Raw genomic sequence first — 21,952 nt, 5'->3', positions numbered from 1 at the left:
GCCCTCTTTGTTTTTGAGTTTGTCAGAGGAAAGCAACAGTTGTGATTGGAGGTCCAAGAAGAGAAAAAAAAGGGCGGGGTTTGAGATCAGGTCAGTTTCCCATCGTTTCTACATAATTGGCATTATCATACTGAAATGCCACTGTGTCATCATAGAGATTATCCATCAACTCAAAGAGTGCAGATGCCAAGGCAAGACAGTGTTACTATATCCAAGCAGAAGCCAGTTAAAGGCGCTGTAGGTGGTATTTATTTGTTAAAATAAGTGTTAAATAGCTATACATAGAAAAAGACTGATATTAGAGTGTTTGGTCCATAACATGGTTTTCCCAGTCCCTCCACTCTGCAGTAAACACAAAATAAATGTTCTGGTATCCCGTTTCCACTTTATCCAATCAGGATAGATATTTTTTGGCCATGCCAAATTAGCTTACAGATTATTTGACTTGTTTCAAGCACACACAGTATTTGTGCATTTTTATTTTTGTCAGGCAATGTGGAGTTCTCTCTCCTGATTGGATAAAGTGTGAACGGGATACCAGAACATTTATTTTGTGTTTACTGCAGAGCGGAGGGACTGGGAGACCCATGTTACTGACCAAACTCTCTATATCAGTGATGGCTGTCGGAATGTAGAGCTATTATTTTAACATGTTAGACCACTTATTTTAACAAAAGGAAATACCACTTACAGCTCCTTTAAGCTGCATAAACAAGTTTGAACGTTACAAGAGGTAACATAAGGACTAAAAATAGAGGTGCTAAAAGAATACAACAACAGGCCGACAAGGTCTGAATTGATATCCATTCCTTTGAAATAAAAAGTACTTGAAATGCAAACATAATGCTGACAACGGGCCATGCAGCTGGTATTGTTTTTACCGGCTCTGGGGGCTCTTTATAGCCCCTTAACTAGATCCAGAGAAGGCAGGGAGAGGTTAGAGAAGTCAGTTCACAGCACCGCAATATTCAATGAGTCAGTCTTTCATGCACATTCAAGGCTCACGCTAAAGTGCCGTCGCGTGGACAAGGTACAATACATCTGATCAGGAGTGTAGGGCTGTCACGATTAATCGAGTAATACAAATTTGATTATCAACACAACATTACCAACTATTCAAATTTACAGCCTTGAAGAATCTTTTGATTCGGAAGCATGAGGTTCAAAACATTTCTAAACCCTGTTTACCCTCCTGTTATCCTTCGGGTCAATCTGACCTCATCCAATGTTTAACGTATATAGATAAATGGTTGACTATCTGTTTTGCTTATTATTTCATGACTTTTCCTAATTTAATGAGGACAAATGGGTAAACATAAAAATGTATTATGTTTTCAATGTCCTGTACACACTTTGTACACCAGCTGTGTCCCCAGGCTGTTTTACATTTTGTCATTTAGCTGATGCTTTTATCCAAAGCGACTTACAAGTTCTGTACGACAAGTCATCAGGAAGGGCACAACTCTATCGGCTGAGTAACAATGTTCATAAAGTGTTGAGTGCTACAGTGTAGGTTAGTTTATTAGGACAAGTGCATGACAGTAAGGTTAGTTAGGGTTAGACTTTTTTTTTATTATTATTATTTTTTATTTCAGATAATGGTTGAAGAAGTGCGTCTTTAGTCGACGGCGAAAGATTGGACGGGTTTCGGCTGTTCTAACTGGGGTGGGTAGTTCATTCCACCATTGTGGGGCAAGGACTGAGAAAAGGCAGGTTCTCCTTGATGACCCTCCCGGAGCTCGGATAGGAGTGGGTCTGAGACGGCCAGAAGATGCAGAGCGTAGGGGTCTTGGGGTGTTTTAAGTTAACTATATGCAAATGTCAACATTTTACACATTTGTTTTGATTGTTTAGGGTGATATTGATGCAACTATTACATGCAAATGTATAATCTTAAAAAGGGTTATTTAGGGCCCTAATCTAACATACCATACCTGCAGTGCAAGTTCACATGGGGGAGGGGAGACTACTTAAGCACTTCCTGTGAAACGGGCAGGGGGGATGTGCATATAACCCACTTCACGAGAACTCTGATATTTCCTGTGAAACGGGGAGGGGGGATGTGCACATGACCGAACAACTGATATTTCCAGCAACATGGAGACATATAGTTCCCCGCAAGGATATGGGTAGTTTACGCAACATAGGGGAGGAGCGAACATGTAAAAACCTCCAGATTTTATGGTGATTCATATATTTTTCGATGGTCACATAATTATTATGTAGGTATTCCGGATGTATAATGGGGTGGGTGGGGGGAGTGGGGCAAACGATTTATTGAAATGGTTATTTAGGTAGTCAACAAAGAAACATAAAGCACCTGAAACTAATTTGGGTAACAGTTTTGATTATAATCATTTTCTGGAGGTCTAAATGGCTGGGGTCAAAATGACCCCATGGATAAAGAGTGTAAAGTAAACTTGAGGATAACAAGAGGGTTAAACAAGAGTTTGCTCAATTCAAGTGTGCAGGCGGAAAGGAGCTGTAAGTGGTCTTTCTTTTGTTCAAATAAGTGTTATGTAGCTCTACATTCTGACAGTCATCACCGATAGTGAGTGTTAGGTCAGTAACATGGGTCTCCCAGTCCCTCCGCTCTGCAGTAAACAATATATTTTCTGGTATCCCTTCCCACTTTATCCAAACAGGAAAGAGAACCCTAGATTTTTTTTCTTCAGATTTGCATACTTTTATTATCTTACAGATAATTGTACTTGTTTCAAGCACATATTTGCTTAAAACTCATTTTTATTTCTTATTTTTGTCAAGACTATTTTTTGCAGTGTGAGGTTCTCTCTCCTGGATAAAGTGGGAACGGGATACCAGGAAATGTTTCGTGTTTACTGCAAAGCGGAGGGACTGGGAGACTGTCTGTTTGGAATGTAGAGATATTATTTTAACAAGGAAATCCCACTTACAGCTCATTTAACCCCAAATATGTTGCTGTATATTCGCTGTGCAACAGCAAATTCATCATCCACACACTAAAACGTTACATTTTTTGTATAATTGTATCAGTGGTGAAAATGATTTTCCTTTTAACTGAGGATGCTTATTTTTCCATTAGAAGGACGGGGAGGAATAAAAGCTTTTGAAAAGCAGTGTTTTCTTTTATCCGATAATCGTCTGAATAAAATCGATAGAATACTCGATTATTAAAACAGCCATTAGTGACAGCCCTAGTAAAAGTGAAAACTCACATTAAGGTCAGGTAAGGTAATATTGAGGTAAGACTGTAAGTTACGTGTACAAACAAAAACCGGCTCATACCTTTAAGGTTGCTTGGTTTGCCAATTTAGTAGTCTGTGAGAAGAGGAGGGAGAAATATATTATTTGTGTAATCTTTTTATTTATTTAGGTCTTCATTATCATTACCAAACTATTGTTGAATTAAGTCAAAGGACTAAATAGAATTCAATTGACATTTAAATTGTATGCTTTTCGAGAGCAGTTGACATTTCTCTGCCCTACACTCATAATAACAAATGTTATTTCTATAGCAGCTTTCATACAAGAAGAAATGCAGCCCAAAGTGCTTCACACCAGTAATGTAGACATAAAATAGGCATAAAATGAGCAGAGAATTGACATTAAAACATCCAGAGAAAATAAGATTTCATTCAAATGTATTAAAAAAAACTATAATACGGTAATAAAAGAAATATATATAAATAAAAAAATAAAAATACTCAGTGTCCACATGCCATCAGGATATAGCATACTACTATAGATATACTTACATTATCTTTAGCAACAGAAGCAAACTTGGTTGCTCCAACAGCAAAACTGCTCCAGCCCTAAGAAAGAGAATAAGCACATATTATAAAGCTGGCATTCTACAGCGAGGGAGAACACAGATTCAGATGTTGTTTGTAGACTAGTCGTGACGTACTGAATAAATGGAGGTCATGGCGTTGTTCAGGAAGTCATCTTCCTTCTTGTCTGGAGTCACCGTGTTCCCAAAACCGACGTATCGATTCTCTTGATTCCCGCTGTAACCGCTGCCACTGCAGAAGTGTACAAAAGAAAATACATTGAAACTACAGCATTGAAATGTGCTTTACCCCCAGTAGAACAGTAAATAATTAATCAATCTGGACTTTGAAGAAGTCTTTATTCATTGCACACATTGACAATGTCGTCATGCAGTGACACACGCATGCGATGGGCGGCACACACACAGGAACACAGACATGCAATGTGTGTAACAGTGTGTAAAAAATAACAGGGGATCAAGAACTTCAGCGTAGCGCGTGAAGATTGTGTTTTATTTAATGCTCTCCACTGAATTACTATAGGAAGACTAGAGAGCGGGACACCAGATGTCAATTAAAGAAGTGTGATTTTAGTCAATGACGGAAAATTGGCCGGGTTTCAACTGTCCCGACTGTGGTGGGAAGTTCATTCCACCATTGTGGAGCAAGAACCGAGCCGGCTTCTCTTTGAAGGACCCCCCCCCAGGAGCTCGGACCCCCCAGGAGTTTGGATATTTCCTGTCTGCTATTGTATTAGCAAACATTGCAACAGGAAATTAACTTGGGCCCCATTTAGAATGTTCATGTTGTCAGGTTAGAGAAGGCACTGGTTGGATGTGTATGATGTGTATAAATGGTAAATGGTGCATTTTATATAGCGATTTTATCCAAAGCGCTTTACAATTTGTTCCTCACATTTGTACCCATTCACTCACACATCCACACACCGACGGCAGAAGCAACCATGCAAGGTGCCGACCTGCTCATCGGGAGCAGTTAGGGGGTTAAGTGTCTTGCTCAAGGACACTTGGACACGCTGCCCGGGAGGAGCGGGAATTGAACTGGGAGCCTCCGGATTACCAGATGACTGCTCTACCTCCCGAGCCACTGTCGCCCAGGTGTGTGATGTGTATGAGGCAGTGGTTCAGCAGCCACTCCGATGTTTCGGCCAGCTCTCACCTTTGATAGGAGTTGACGTCGTCACTCAACCAGTCCTCAAAAGCCTTGTCTGAAGGTTTGGACGAGCTCTGCCCAGGACCCCCTGACCTGCATCGAGACACGTGGAAATCTGATTCATGATTGTTGTCTGCCACAGGGTCATATGCCCCTCAGGTGATTCAGAGGCTTCAACACACAAGAGCTCTCAGAGATGTCTTTCACCCTTACCGATGAGAGGACGAAAGGCCCATCTTGGGTTGAGGAGATGTCCAGTTTTGGGCAGAAGATGTCTCAATAGACCACTCTTTACCATCTGCTTCTGTTGCAACCTGTCGTATACGATGCAAAGATTAAAGATTATCATTTCACTAAAGTAGACACGACCACTACCAAATAAATTCATTCTACTCTCCATTCTACATTCTACACTCATTACACACAACATCCACATAACCCCTTAACACATTGACTGCCACGCTTCTATCCATCAATGTATGATCACTGCCACCAGTCTAAGCCTATGGAGATGTTCACCTTCTTTGCAGGGCTATAACCTTTTAAATTGTATTGCTAAATTGACATTACTATGGCCCATTCAATTCAACATCGATTATCTATCGTTCAGGATGTAGGAACGTTATACTTTTTCATTCATAGATTCTTCCAAAAATACCGTCTAGAATATAAGTATGTTTTTATCGTTTTCTGCAGTAATTCCTAGAACGTGAGTTATAGGCATAAACGCATATATAGATTATCAACTGCCGTTTGTTGCCGATACACGCTATATAAAAAATGTCAACTGTACATGATCCTAAATGTTATGACTCATCATGCGTGGATGAACGGGGGGGGGGGGGGGGGGGGTCGTTTATAATTCCGTAATAGCTTTATGTAGTATGGGTTGATTTATTGATCAGATGGTTTGTAAATAAAGAAATGTACAATCGCCTTGAAAATAACGTTACTGTCCTCTTACCGTTCGCCAATGAGACTGGAGGAAAAAGATCCCACTTATTTGACGTCGATCGACTAGATCCATTTCCGGTTTGTATGGCGCAATAAACGCCCAAATCATATCGATTATTGAGTTATGGCAGCGATCCATATACACGGATGTGTGTCTAGAGTCCTGCAACAATATGTGACTGCCGGACGGATTTCCCAGATGCACCGAGATCACCAGATCCATTTCCGGTTGTAACTCGCCCGATCATCCACCAGGCGGCGGTATTGAAGCATGGCACTGTTGTGCAGAGTCCCAATGTCTCAGCAGAGGCTGGGTGGCGGAATTATGAATACCATGGCGAAAAAATGAAATATGATCTCAATAACGTCGTACGCCGTGGCTTGGCAGAATTCGCATGACCAGCAAACCCGTCGTACAACGTGATTGGCGGTCAATGTGTTAAGCCCGAGCGGTCCGGTACCGGACCAACAATAATTTCAAACCATAAATAGATCAATACAGTCCATATTAATTAATGTAGCCAAGAGTAAAGACCCTTCAAGATTCAAGAGTTTATTCATCACATACATACCAGGGCATAGTGAAATGCGGTTGGCTATGCCTGCTACGATTGTGCAATAAAACAATAGTAATAATAATAAAAAGATAACTAGAATAGACATGGTAATGTTAATAAATCGCTTAAAGGCACTGGATCCTATGTACACTCCTATACAATGTGCAGTTTTTCTTCTATGTCCCTATGCTAACCCTATGAAAACAGTCAAAGTGTATATTTTCAGCACTACGTTTGTTTACCAATGATTTTAAGTGTTATATGAATACATATGAGTTCATAGAAATCTCGGCACATCCCGACGGAAAACGGATGAATTCGACGGAAATAAAGGAAACTGTCATATGTGTGTGTACTGTGTAGTCCTATGAACGAGGAGACCCAGGGCTTTCGATGGGCTTTCTAATTTCATAAAACTACACTTCCCAGCTCACACCAGCCCGTCAATCATCTGACTTCCAATATGAACCTTTCTTCCCCCTTCTCGTTATTTTCGGGATCATATCTCAAAACTGAACGTTATTGCCATAAAATACAACGTAGTTCGTTTCCTTACCCTTCTGTGAACGTCTAGAGAAAAAAAAGCGGCTCAATCAGATGAAAAATGGCAGAGCTATTTATATTACAAAAAAGTAACTGTACTTAATATAGTAGATTTCATTCACGGTTTCTCTGCCCTGTCAATCCAGATATTTGGCCCGATCCATAGATGTGTGACTTGGCCATAATAAGGTAATTTATAGGCCTGATATTCTATATTCATATTTCAAATTGCATGTGTCCGGAGACTCCGGATGGCAAAATTCAGTACTGTATCAACAAAAACCCTGTAAATCATCTGCCCTTTATTCATTTGCTTAGATTTTTTTTTGCTTAAGACCCCAAAAATAAAAATGTCACGTCTGGTCAATGTTAGCATGGTGTTATTCATCATCAAAGATGAAAAAAAAAAGAAATAAAAGAAAAAGAAAATTGATATTCTCTTTTGGTTCATTACAATTTACTCAAGCCTAGTAACGGACACAATATTTCTGACAGTGGGAATATATTCCCGGAGATCCATAGATGTCCCTAGATAACAAGAACATGCAAATGGCCTTGTAGAAGTGGAACAATCTTCCATTTACTTATGTATTTTCAGGCGAATTCTCTTGAAAATATGGCCAGGGCTTAAAGGGGAACTCCAACATTTTGGGAAATTAGCTTATTTAACATCTTCCCTGGAGTTAGACAAGAAGATACATACCTTTTTTGTCTCTGTGCGTGCATTTTAGCTTTGGGAATAGACGCTCCGTTAGCATAGCTTAGCTTCATCACTGGAAGTGAGGCAGGACAGTAGCCTTACAGTGTATTGCAAGGTCTGACATTGACCAAACTTGATATGCATGATCTTGGTGGGCTCTAGGTCAACTCCTGAAAATTAGATTAATGCGTTAATTATATTATCGCGCGATACTAGTATAGCGTTAACGCAGCACGTTAACGCCGTTAACGGCCCAGCTCTAATATATATATATATATAAATTATATATATATATTGTCTGCACTGCGCAGCCGTGGAATCGGGAGGCCATAGATTTAGAATAGATAGAAAGGGCACATTGGTGTATCATAATTAATTTGTTGAATACAATAGGATTTTTATAACGTTGACACAAATTAAAGAATATTTACACTAAGTTCTCTTTTACCTCTTATTTAATTCATTCATTAATTTAATTGTAGGCACTGTTTATATTGTACATAGTCCTGTGTGTTGTATATTGTGTCCTATGTTACTTTTGTGTTTATTGTCTCTTTCTATATACACCGTGGGAAGGGGGGCACGTAATTGAATTTTTCTGTATGTCTTGCACACATTGGAAAATGACAAAGTTGACTGACTTTTAACATGCGTCTATAGTGTCAGACACTAATTGTAATGTTAAAAACGGATACTGCTGTACTATAAAGTGAAATTCTACCATGCCTCAATGTATCAACTTTAAACGTGTATGTTAGAAATGTTAATTTCCATTATTTCCACCATGTGCAACATTTCCTAAGAACAGCAATGTCCATTCTATCAACTCCAAATCTGTGCTATGAGCTCAATTCTCCTGGTGCATGCAGAATTTAGGAATTGCTGTCTTGTTTTGGATGAATGAGTAGAAATGAAAAACGGAAATCTTCTTTTATTAAAGTAGTTTTGACATGTGATATAGATAAAGATATTGTTTCATTGTGTATTGATTAACTTTACATTTGCTCTTCATTACTTTACAAAAGTTATACTGGCACAGTCTAATACAGCAATGGATTATGGGTAAATGCAACGTTAAAGCAGTGCCAATGTAATACTGACTTTACATTAAACGAATGACAATAATATAGTATAAAGTAGGGTATTATTTGGACTAAAGAATGGTGTTGTCTCACCCTACTCGCATGTTGAGAGAGAGCACCATACATTATACACTGAGAAACCACGGCCGAGAGTGAGCTCTCCGGGAACAACCCCACTTTGCCGGTATCGCATCTCTGGCTTTTGTAGGTAGGTCATTTTAGAATGTAATACATTTCGCCCTAAATCACTCCTTTAGCCGGTCGCTGTTATTCCGGTGGTAACCGTCTTCCGGTCTGACTTCCTGTGCTAACGGTCTAATCTACACTGCTGCCACCTGTCGTCATGGAGGGGAATTGCAGCCATTTTGTAAAAATTTTATTTTAAATTTAAAAACGGGAAAAATACGGCAACGGGATGACGGCGGGAAGGAAGGTTGAAATACGTGACAATCCCGGGAAAAACTGGATGGTTGACAGCTATGACAGCAGGGGAGCATGTGGTAGTCTACACCCACCCCAGACTGACAGTAGGGCAGCATGTGGTAGTCTACACCCACCCCAGACTGACAGTAGGGCAGCATGTGGTATTCTACACCCTGCCCAGACCGACGACGCAACAACCAGGAACTCACCTTGTCCCTGAAGAGAGCGGCAGCTTTGCTGTTGTATTTCTCCTGCAGGGTCCAATTAGGATTGTATTCATCCTGGAGTTCCAGGAACAGGCGGTACTTTCCGTTGCCCCCCGCCTTCATCTTCTCCAGCTCCAAGTCCTTCCACTTGTCCATGGTGACGGAGCGCACGAAGCTGCGGAGGAGACACAACAGGTGCATTCAGTCAGGACGAATACGCACCCTCCCAAAAATGTACATTTAGTCATTTAGCTGACACTTTTATCCAAAGCGACTTACAAGTTGTGTACAACGAGTCAGTAGGGAAGGGTACAACTCTGGCAGCTAAGGGTAAGTAACATTGTTCGTCAAACAGTGTTGGACTTCAGTGCTACAGAATTGAGTGCATATTAGCATAGTAGGTAGTAAATTAGGCAAGGTGGATTCCTTAGTAGCAGAGTGCATACTAGTAAAAGACAGTACAAAGGTTTTTTTTTCTTTATTTTTTTTTATTGAAGTGTGTTTTTAGTCGACGACAGAAGATTGGGCAGGTTTCAGCTGTCCCGACTGCGGTGGGAAGTTTGTTCCACCATTGTGGAGCGAGGACCGAGAATAGCCTGCTTCTCTTCGATGACCCCCCCCGGAACTCGGATAAGAGTGGGTCTGAGGCGGCCAGAAGATGTAGAGCGTAGGGGTCTTGAGGGTGTGTATTTAGAGACCGGGGGAAGGCGGATGTGAACATGGCAGCTAACCAGCCTATTTTAATATCAAGGGACCCCACTTCCAACCCCAATGTTGGGGAAAGCCTGGGTTATACGAATTACCACCAGACCACCATGACAATGGAGAGTAAAATTAGAATAGAATTAGGGCTGAGAGGTATACTGAATATGAAGGTTCATGTAATGCCCGCTCTTAACTGGGAGATATTTTGCATCTTATAAGTTCCTTGCAAGCCACACTGTGCGACACAAATTGAATAATCTTGGGTACGACCATCAATCTGATGCATGTACACTGTGCGATGAGAGTCGTAGGCTACGACGCAGAAAATCGCCCAGTTAAGAGCGGGCATAAAGGTATGGATTTTCTTTTGTTTTTTTTAATACTGTTGTCCATATTCGTAAAGAATATATACATTACTGTATATTTTTACGTTGATCAAAAAATATGTTTGCAGCCATTTTCAAAAAGTCAAATAAAATAAACCACTTTGAATTAAATCACACCATGACAATTGTATTAAACGATAAAGAGAGATATATATATAAGAAATTTAAAAGAAAAATATGTCGTATCACATTGTAACTTGTACTGGAAAACTAGAAGGAAATATTGTGATATGATAGTGATACTTGAATAGAATTTCATTGAATATTTCAGGAACCTTACCTGAGGTGCACCCCCAGGCCCCTGTGCCTGCCAGAGCACTCCAGACAGATCCAGATCCCATAGGTCACACTAACCCACTGTGGGTTGAAAGCCCCACACTCAAAGCAAAGCTGAGAAAAGCACAATAGGTATTGATTAGAATTAGGGTTGCAAAGGGGCAGACACTTTCTGATGAATGTCCAGAAACCTTCCGGCAAATTTCCAGAAACTTTCCGGTAAAATTCCCATCACATGTAAAGGTAATTTTCAGCATCAAATTTAGTTTGTAATTCAGTAGAATTACAATCCTCTCCCTGCACAGAGCAGTCTTCCATCACCCATACTGATAGTTCTCAGGATATTGCACACTAATGCAGTGATGTTGAGCCCACAATATAGTAAATAAATACGTTTTACAGATGTTTATGCTGAAAAGCTATATTTTGGAGTGAGATCATAGGGGACATATTTCTTTTATCAACTCTTTCAATTGACAACAATGCAGATTACTTTGCACATAATCTCACATATTGCACAACTCAAAAGCCATTTTGCACACCTTCACTTAGTTTGATAGTTAGAGTTTGACTTATGTCCGTCCTCCAGTGATGTCATCGGCGGACATTGAATCCTTGTGTTGAAAAAGTATCAATAGGGATTTGCTATTTTTTCCACATCCATCATTTCATTGAGCTATAATGAATACAAGAGATTCTGTGTCATGACTAGTAGTTATGTCATTTGAACTCAAACTCTCAATAACTGTCAAACTAAATTAATGTGGCAAAACTGTTTACAACTTTGGTATATGTATATGTGTGAAATTATGTGCCAAGTGTCCCTAGCTAAAGTGTTTCTTTAAAAGGTCAACTCATAAGTAAATTGTTTCTATAAATACAGCCTGTGAAAATAACCCTTATTCCTGTTAATTCCCATATATCCCTGTTAATTCCCATGGAAGGTTTCACTTTCCAACTTAATATACCCAAGCTTTTGCAACCCTACTTGGAATGAATGAATTAACTCAATAAATTATTGAATAAAAGAGCCATTTCTGTCGGATATAATGTAGAATGAAGCAACGCTGTTGCATCAGATTCACAGTCATTTACATTCTACATTCATTCTACATGCATTGCACACACATCCACACACTCACTTAACTTTCGCTTAGAGACACATTAAACACGTTTGAACTCGACACCATATTTTATCTATATTACTAAAAGATTTGCACTACATCTGCCTCATTTTTGCATTTGTTGCATTTTGTACTTTAGTTTTGTATTGTATATTATTTTGTAGTGTTTGGTCTTTATTCTTTTTACTGTATGAAGCACAATCTTAGGGGGCTCATACAGAACCAAGCACTTCACTGTACTGTACATGTACCGTATGTGTGACAAATACAACTAAACCTGAAATTTTAAGCAGTAATACAGACGAATTGCTAGTACAGCATAAAGTTTTAGCACTGTTGTGCTACTGTCACATGTGGAAGCCAACTGCTACGGATCAGCACAGCAGTGCCAAGATCACAATATAACACTACCTTAACTGTGTTACTGCCATTACATAACCAATTTTACTCATAACAACCTCATATTTTGCAGTTTTCTACTGTATAATGGAATGTTGCAGTAACAATGGATGTTCTCCTCTGTATCGGAGGAGGCATGTGGTAGTCTACACCCTCCCAGACAGACCGTAGGGCTAAGGGCAGCATGTGGTAGTCTACACCCTCCCCAGACCGACAGTAGGGCAGCATGTGGTAGTCTACACCCTCCCCAGACCGACAGTAGGGCAGCATGTGGTAGTCTACACCCTCCACAGACCGACAGTAGGGCAGCATGTGGTAGTCTACACCCTCCACAGACCGACAGTAGGGCAGCATGTGGTAGTCTACACCCCCCCCCCCGACCGACAGTAGGGCAGCATGTGGTAGTCTACACCCTCCCCAGACCGACAGTAGTAGGGCAGCATGTGGTAGTCTAAACCCTCCCCAGACCAACAGTAGAGCAGCATGTGGTAGTCTACACCCTCCCCAGACAGACAGTAGGGCCATGGGCAGCATGTGGTAGTCTACACCCTCCCCAGACCGACAGTAGGGCAGCATGTGGTAGTCTACACCCTCCCCAGACCAACAGTAGAGCAGCATGTGGTAGTCTACACCCTCCCCAGACAGACAGTAGGGCCAAGGGCAGCATGTGGTAGTCTACACCCTCCCCAGGCCAACAGTAGGGCAGCATGTGGTAGTCTACATCCACTCTCCCCAGACCGACAGTAGGGCAGCATGTGGTAGTCTACACCCTCCCCAGACCAGCAGTAGGGCAGCATGTGGTAGTCTACACCCTCCCAGACCAACAGTAGGGCAGCATGTGGTAGTCTACACCCTCCCGAGACCAACAGTAGGGCAGCATGTGGTAGTCTACACACCCTCCCCAGACCAACAGTAGGGCAGCATGTGGTAGTCTACACCCTCCCCAGACCAACAGTAGGGCAGCATGTGGTAGTCTACATCTACACTCTCCCCAGACCGACAGTAGGGCAGCATGTGGTAGTCTACACCCTCCCCATACCGACAGTAGGGCAGCATGTGGTAGTCTACACCTTCCCCAAGACCCAAGTATAAAAATACAAATCTGTTTTGTAAATATGTGGAACTTTTTTTTTTTTTTATTCAAGTGAGTAAATCGTTTTTGTTTCAACTCTGCTACCTTATTACATGCCTCATATGGTTATGACCATCAACCTATGATTAGGGTTGGTTATCAAGAACCTAGTGGAACCAGTTCAAACATGGTCGATACTACCCAGAGTCCCAGACCGAATCATGCATGGCACCAAAATGAGCACTACGGCTACGTTCAGACTGCAGGAAAAATTTATCGGATTTATTTTTGCTCATATGTGACTCAGATCTGTTTTTTTCAGTGTGAACAGCACAAATCTCATCAAATCTGATCTCCACTTTCATATGTGGTCCTAAATCAGATACAGGTCTGATCTTTTGCAATGTGACCTCAGTCTGAACAGTAATGCGACTTTCAAGCTTTTACATGACTCTAGATTGACATTTGTCACAATTTCTTTTACGCCCATCTTCTTTATTCATTTGCGCATGAAGGTCAGTTCAGGAGCGTGTGACCAGTTCACACTGGAATCTTGATATTGGCCACATAAAAAATTATAATAATGTGCCAAATAAAATAAAAATCAGATATCAGCAATAAATCAGAACTGAGCACTAAGGCGTGCAGTGTGAACGTAGCCACAGTAACTGGAGGCACTGGTGTAGACGGCATATTTCATCCGAGCTCAACCATGGTTACGATCTGGCAATATTTTTGAACAAGCATTGAAACTTTTTTTTTATTTATTTATTTAACCTTTAATTAACCAGGCAGATCAATTAAGAACAAATTCTTATTCACAATGACGGCCTGGCGAGAGGACAAAAGGTCCCCTCGAAGGGTAACGGAATGGCGACAAAAAAATATAAATATATATAGAAAAGAGACAGATGATACATACAGAGGAAGATAATTAAAACACACATCAAACAAACAAATGAAATTACAAGGTATGTAATACATGAAGCAGAACAGACAAATTACAGTTAAAAGGTCCCGTGACAGTTGCAGGTGTGTGTGTAAACAACTCTGCGATAAGAGTCCTCAAAAGTAGTGAGGAGAGTAAATTTGTCCATTTTCAAAGTTTTTGCATCTTGTTCCAACAGCTGGGAGCAGCAGATTGGAAGGAGGATTGACCAAAGGAAGTGTTACATGGGGAACATCTGGCAGTGGCGAGATATGGTGAGCAGCTCTGGTGTTATACAGATATGGTGAGCAGCTCTGGTGTTATACAGATATGGTGAGCAGCTCTGGTGTTATAGAGATATGGTGAGCAGCTCTGGTGTTATACAGATATGGTGAGCAGCTCTGGTGTTATAGAGGTATGGTGAGCAGCTCTGGTGTTATAGAGATATGGTGAGCAGCTCTGGTGTTATAGAGATATGGTGAGCAGCTCTGGTGTTATACAGATATGGTGAGCAGCTCTGGTGTTATAGAGATATGGTGAGCAGCTCTGGTGTTATAGAGATATGGTGAGCAGCTCTGGTGTTATACAGATATGGTGAGCAGCTCTGGTGTTATAGGGAGTAGATGACAATTATAACAAGTGTATCCAATTTCATTGTATACTTGTATGCCGTGACAAATAAAACTCTTGACTTGACTCTTGACTTGAATAAGGAGGGGTGAGACCAAGGAGGGTTTTGTAAATGACTGTAAACAAACAAAGCATGGCTCCTCAGTTACAGAGCTTAGTTAATACTTACATTATTTTCATCGTTGGTTCTCACTTCTTTCAGAACTCTTCTGGTCCTTGGACTTGCCATTTTGACTCACACTGAAAGACAATGTTTCATATTCAACAGTTAGTCCCATGCCCATGATTAAAAGGTGAAATCAAATGTGCATATATCCATTCACAAAACGCTGTTTAAGTACTATAGATTATAATGCTTTTAACTTAGTTCCATCCTACCGACCTAAGCCATGGTGAAAGAGAAGCGGCCTACACATTTGCTAAAGTGGAGAGCATATCAATCATTAAATCACCGCAGCCGGCTCTTGCCGGTACTGAATCCTGTGCCGGTAGCCACCAGGCTCCACAACCACGGGCGACAGACCGGCCTGGACAACGGCTGGAGAACTGTTGGACTCTTTGACTTCTGAACCCTGCACAGACTCTGGTGCACCTTGCACAAGGACTCACACACGTCACTCATTAATTTACTAGCACCTTAGATCTTATTTATATTAGGCTTGCCATGGTAGTCTGTGATACCGGTGTTACTCTGTGTAGCTGAGGGGTACAATTCCCTGACTGTATTGTTAGATATGATATTTAATACCACTACCTCATGTACTTTAACTTCTGGCCACCCAGTACAAGATATAAGTATGATGAACACTTTCCCACCTGATGAAACGAACCAACACAAATGGACCAAATCGAATATTTAATACAGCAAAGGGTGTATACAACATTCACTTAATTACATTTATGATTTGAAATGTTAAGTATGCACTTTTATCGCAAATGAGTATTTGTAGGTAAATCAACATTGAATGTCCAATCTCTGGTTGCGCAGGGAGTAAGTATACAACCTGGAATATTTAGGAAACGATAGCGATAGTACTTAAATGATTATAGCTGGATACACTAAGGGGGGGGGGGGGTCCCGCTGGTTGTAAGACAGTAGGAGGGGGGGGTTAGAGAAGTCGCTGGCGGTATCCCATCTGGCCGACGGTGTCTTGGGAGAATCCAAAGTCTTAGACCCAGTGCCCACAGAACCTCGGGCCGTAGACGAACACAGCTGGACCCTCTGTGGAACGGTATCTGCCGGTCCACAACGGAGAGACGTGGTGCGACCTCACGTGTAGAGCGCCGCCTCACCTGTAGTCCTCCGGGGGGTAATTCCAACACTCGACAGTGTTGGCCTTTATCCATGGAATAATCAAAGCACATAAAGCATAATCCAAGAGCCGTGGAAGGCTCGCCGTCGTCGGGTAGAGTAATCCAATATACAGGTCCAGTCGCTCTTGACCCGGAGCTCCTCGGATGCAATCACCACTAGGGGTCTGACCAGCCTGGATAAGCGTCCAGATAACGTCAGGAACGATGGGGGTACTGATAACTGTAGAACTCGAACCGAACGATGCACCATACATAAATAGACTATTATTAGCTTAATAGAATACGTCCAACTCGACGGTATGGTGCCAAACTATGACCATTCAACTATTAATCTACACGATATCTCAATGCCTATTCTGGGCCAAGTAGGCCCTACTACACCGCACGTGCTTCGTGGGGAGGCTTTTGCGTCTGTCACTCTGTTGGAGGGTAAAGAACTGGACTAAAAGAAAGTTCTACTTTACGAGCGCCATATATATATGCGCTATGAACAAATAGTACCACACGTATTTCGCCCGGCATATTACTGCACGGAACCGGGGGTTGCCTCGACATGTTAGGCGGCACGATTGAACTTGAACCTAGGGGTATGGCAACCTGGCGCCAGGTTCTCGTCCAATGGTAGAATGAAACTATTATGGGCTGTTTAGTAGAAACGGGGATATTCAATGTATATTGTACAAGGAATATACAGGGGATATCAAACGATATACAAATACAATTAAATATATATATATAAATAAATATACATATTCGGTTTAATCTGATCCTTCACAACACTCTGTGTTCAGGCAAACCCATTTAGTAAATTTGTGCCTATCAGTGCCTAGTCTAGGGCTGGGCGATTAATCGAAATAAAATCGCTATCTCGATTCATAGACGTATGCAATCTCATTTCTAAATTATGACTATTTATTTCATTAAAAATAATTAACTTTTTACTTACATTTTTTAAATGACGATTCTGACTAGTTATTTTTTTTGTCCACTTTTTCTCCTTATTTTCTATTTTTCTCCCATCCCAATTTCACTGTTTCCAATTCTCCCCTCCCCCGTCTTGAACATTGCTCGCATATGCCCCCCACAGGTCGGTCGTAGGGAGGATAGAAGCCTTGCATCACGTGTCCTCTCCGGTACATGAGGAGGCAGCCTGTCACATCTTTTCACCGGCCAGCACGGACTCTCATTGGCGAGGTGTAACGTGTGGGAGGCTCACACTACCCCCGCTATTTCCTGTCTCTGCTGTGCAGGCGTCCCCCAACCGACCTGTAGGAGTCGCTGTCCACAACGTCCAGATTACCACCCATCGACTTCCACCCGCGGACTCAGCCAATTGAGCCAGTATGACGGCCGGCCCAGGCCGGAGGCAACGCCGGATTTGAACCCGGTGTCTCTTGCGTTGGTGACGAGCGCAATGTCCGCTGCGCCACCCAGCCGCCTTGACTTGAGTTATTTTGTATGTTACAAGAGACTTTAAATCAAGCACTTTCATATATGTTATGTTGTCTGTTTAAGAAAGAGTGCAATAAATGATTTTATTGAAAAAATAACAAGAATCGTGTGAGAGAATCGTGATCTCAATTCTTAGAGAAAAATCATGATTCACATTTGAGCAAGAATCGCCCAGCCCTAGTGCCTACATTCAAATACATTTAAATTAGGGGTGCACCGATGTATCGGTCGGGTATCGGTATCGGCCGATAAGTGCCTTGTTGACTGCAATCGGCCTATAAGCTCGAATGTGCCGATGGCAGTAGCCGATAAATATCCATCAATTTGTGTAGCGTCAAGACAAAAAAAAGTTCACTCGCGACCTGCACAACGCCGTCCCCAGTCCCCCCCCCCACACACACACACACACACACAAGCTACTGCATCAAAGTTACTACTTATGATTAACAAGGCATTCGTTTTGTGGCATTAACGTTATATAGTTAGTGTTACACGTTCAATAACATCAGCATATTATTTACCCGAACGTAGCAAGCGTTCATACTAGCTCAGTTCCTTCTGTTGCTCACAGAGCCCTGAGTTTTACCCATTCTGCAATCTGTTAATAACGTTTTCAATCAGACACATGTATAGAAAGGCTTTGTTTTATTATAACATTAGTTGCAGTAAAATCATTATGCCTCATTTAAGTCATCCTGCGGAGCTAAAAGCTAAACGTCAGCCGCGCCGCCATTGTTTTTTATTTTTTTATTTTATTATCTTTCTTCCCCTCCTTTTTCCCGATTTTTCTCCCATCCCACCCTTCCTGGTTGTTGCGTACTTTCCCCTACTGTTGGTCCGGGAGACCGGAGACTGTCTGATGCTTTCCTCCGACGCATGTGCAGCCTGGGGCAGGCCAACCTGGCCGCGCAGGTTCTCACCGGGGAGAGTGTAGCGTGTGGGAGGCCACACTATCTCTCCTCAGTTCCAACCCTCGCTGAGCAGGCGCCTCGACCGAACTGTAGGGGTCGCTGTCCACAACGCCCAGGACCCACCCTTCAGCTTTCCCACCCCCTGATACAGCCAATTGTATCAGTGTGAGAGGCCAGCCAAGCTGATAGCAACGCCGGGAGCTGGATTCGAACAGGCGAATCCTAGTGTCTCCCGGTGTTGGTGACGAACGTAATCTCCGTGCGCCACCTGCCCCCCCGCGCCGCCATTGTTGTTGTAGAAAAGCTCTCGTCAACTCAAAATCAATGGCGGACAAAAGCCGAAGTAAAAAATGTATACGTGCTTGCCGATTGGTGGTAACAGCAAAGGCGGGTGCAAGCGGTGTGTGACGTAATTGGCAGAATCGACTGTCAATCAAAATTTCATTGGTTGAGACAATAGTATCTAGCTGCAGCCCAGCAGGTAGACCATGCTGGGAGAACTAGTATCTAGCTGCAGCCCTGCAGAACATACTGGGAGAGAGATAGTGCTATTTCTTGATAGTGCTATTTCTTGATGTTTCCTTTTTTTAAGTAAGTAAAGAGGCCTATGTTCATATCGGTGAGCACAATTTGTAACACAAATATACAGTAGTTTCATAAAAAAAAATTAAAATGACAAAAAAAAATATTACAAAAAAAAGAAAATTTTAAAAATATATAAAAAAAATTGTTGCCACAAATATCGGAATCGGTATCGGCCGATTGTGTTAGTTGAACAATCGGTATCGGTGGCAAATTTTCATATATATATATAATATATATATAAATAAATAAAATGATTTTTACAATACTGTGACAGAGCAGCTCCATCACCGACTGCGGGCAGTGCACACATAAACGCCACATGTTCATCAGAGGGGCTCAGTGCGGGTAGGGCACAGTGGCACACACAAACACGCACACATTCCCTTCTGTTATTTCGAAGTACTTCATAAACCTCGCTATTATCCCTCTTTCCTTTACTGTTTCAGTAGCGCGACCAAGGGTGCTAAACGAGTTATCAAGCGTGTAAATCAACATTGCGGAGAGCAGCTATTTTTAGGTTTCACTTAGTTTTAACTTCAAAGATTTGGGATTAAAACAAGTGAAAGTTCGACAGGAGAGGAGCTCAGAAAATAAATGTAAATAAATAGGCTGCAGTTACATTGGTCAATGAACAGATAGAAAAGTGACGGATGGTTTATTACGGTCTGTTGGTTTCTTTTTTAATTAGAACCTAAACATCAACGACAATTCCGTCTGTCCAACAAATGGATACTACATTTTTTTAAATGTATTCAAAACAGATGTAGACTGACACTCAGTGTATCAGATATTGAGCGTCATTTTGTAAAATGTACTGTGTCACCGGTAATACCGGTGTCATGCGTTTATTAGTCATTGGAAATTCCACAACACCGTGGCAACCCTAATTTGTATATGCATATTTTATATTCATTGCTGCTAATCCACTTAATCTGTTCATTTACTCCGGGGTAGACTAAGACTCAGTATGTAGTATTGCACGTTGTACTATTTTCTACCAAACTACACCCCATAATAATGAATGGGGGTGTACTTCGGTAGAAAATAGTTCCTACATGAAAAAGCTCACAACAAGGTGTATTATCTTGAATAACCGGGTCATGATTTCTGGAGAGACGTTGCTTTTTGAGTTTTTCCAAGTGTTTTTTTGCCACAAGCCAAGTGCCATTCAGCTCCATTGAATGGGAGTGACAGCCCATATCTCCTAAACTAGGCAATATTTGTTTTTGTTTTTTTGGGAGGAAGGGGTGAAATGCCCCTTTCGTGTGGCAAGGTGAAGCCAGCGCAGCTCTTTAGTGAGAGGGCTAACATGGGCTGACATCAGTAGGTTGGAGACCAGTCAGGCCGCTGTATTCTGCACAAGTTGGAGCAGCTTGGTTGAGTTGGCAGCTCAAGTCGGTAGACCGGCTAGCATCAAGCAGCACCTCCCAATTTTATGACACCACAACAGGTCCAAGTCTTAAATATCTGATTTATGTTTCTATAGATAGTCACAAATATTGATTAGACTGAGACTCTCACTGCCCTACACCACAGGAATAACCAGAACACTGTGGCCCCTTCAATACCCTTGATGCCTCAGTTGTCTTGTGGCATAATAATGATTTAACTTCTCTCCTTTATAGACACATCTCCTTCACGATCCATTAGTTGGAATTAATAAGGTTTAATGTGTTTCGGTACAAAGTTGTTCCTCACATTCTGGGAGAAAAATGGGATGAGTTCTCTCCATTTCCCACCCACTTTCCAGATGTGAGCATGTTGCCATGCTGGCATTTGAGACAGATCACACAATGATGTCATGTGAACACAGTCGGCTTTCCGGCTTTTCCCTTCAACTGCTAAATAAATCAATGTTAGCCAACTAAATAACATTAAATCAATATCATTTCACTGCTCTTTAATGGGGAATGTCTACTCCACTTACGATATCCACTTACACCGTTAGTATGATGAATTGAAAATGGGGGACCCTGATGTAAACAAGACGAAAGTATTTCTCTGGTCTGCATCCCCTTAACAATTGTATGTATTGAGCTGTACTGTACCCATTCTGCAATCTGTTAATACAGTTTTCAATCAATCAATCACTCGCCTAGCATTAGCAATAGTCGTAAATGAGAGTTTGTACCCCCCAAAACACAGCTAAAACACTTAGAACGTGCAATAGTTCACACTAACGTCTACAAGTGCTTCTATAGCAAGCAATGACATAATACATTTAAAGGTAACATTGGCTGTAAATCATGTTCTCTGCTGAATAGAGCCTAGCTAACCAACGCTACCCTAGTAACGTTACTATAGTAGCTCGTAGTATTAGCGTTAACGTCACCTGTCTGCTGGTGAACAATGCTCTGTGTTTCAGGAGGCTCGCTTGCTTTAGCTGAGGTCCTCGTTGGGATGTCCTTCGATCGCCGTGGTGGCACAGACACTAATATACCGTTTCAATACAACAGCAACACAGCGATAGAAGAGAATTTGAGATGCTAACTAGCTAGCTAGCGGCTGACTGTGTGTCAAACACCGGTGGCCATGTTTCTGTTTGCATACGTTGGCATTGCAGTGCATTGTGGGAGATGCTGCTAGTGTGCTTGGAGCGTTCGGGCGATCCTCGTAAAAAGGTAATTTTGACCACAGACTGTATTGATTGATTGATTGATTGATTGATTGATTGATTGATTGATTGATTGATTGATTGATTGATTGATTGATTGATTGATTGATTGATTGATTGAAAACGTTATTAACAGATTGCAGAATGGGTACAATACAGTACAGCT

At 41.6% G+C, this 21,952-nt stretch overlaps 1 protein-coding gene across 3 annotated transcripts in view; it reads right to left on the bottom strand.

The window, feature by feature from the left end:
• Positions 1-21,697, bottom strand: part of arfgap1 (ADP-ribosylation factor GTPase activating protein 1) — a 30,685-nt gene extending 8,988 nt beyond the window's left edge. For 2 of the 3 annotated variants that reach the window (XM_084317386.1, XM_084317388.1), the window contains exons 1-9: positions 21,505-21,697; positions 15,080-15,150; positions 10,762-10,871; positions 9,394-9,565; positions 5,139-5,239; positions 4,932-5,018; positions 3,890-4,004; positions 3,738-3,794; positions 3,268-3,300 (exon numbers count right to left, since the gene is read on the bottom strand). In XM_084317386.1, the coding sequence (XP_084173512.1) occupies positions 3,268-3,300; positions 3,738-3,794; positions 3,890-4,004; positions 4,932-5,018; positions 5,139-5,239; positions 9,394-9,565; positions 10,762-10,871; positions 15,080-15,139 (735 nt within the window). In that variant the 5' untranslated portion in view covers positions 15,140-15,150; positions 21,505-21,697. The remainder of the gene's footprint in view (positions 1-3,267; positions 3,301-3,737; positions 3,795-3,889; positions 4,005-4,931; positions 5,019-5,138; positions 5,240-9,393; positions 9,566-10,761; positions 10,872-15,079; positions 15,151-21,504) is intronic. The other variant, XM_084317387.1, reaches the window with a different exon arrangement.
• Between the last annotated feature and the right edge of the window lie 255 nt (positions 21,698-21,952).

Source organism: Notolepis coatsorum, assembly GCF_963971535.1.
Source record: "Notolepis coatsorum genome assembly, chromosome: 6".
NCBI classification, from domain to species: domain Eukaryota; kingdom Metazoa; phylum Chordata; class Actinopteri; order Aulopiformes; family Paralepididae; genus Notolepis; species Notolepis coatsorum.
Note: the sequence above shows the minus strand (reverse complement) of the source record. Positions and strands in the feature narration are given on the sequence as shown.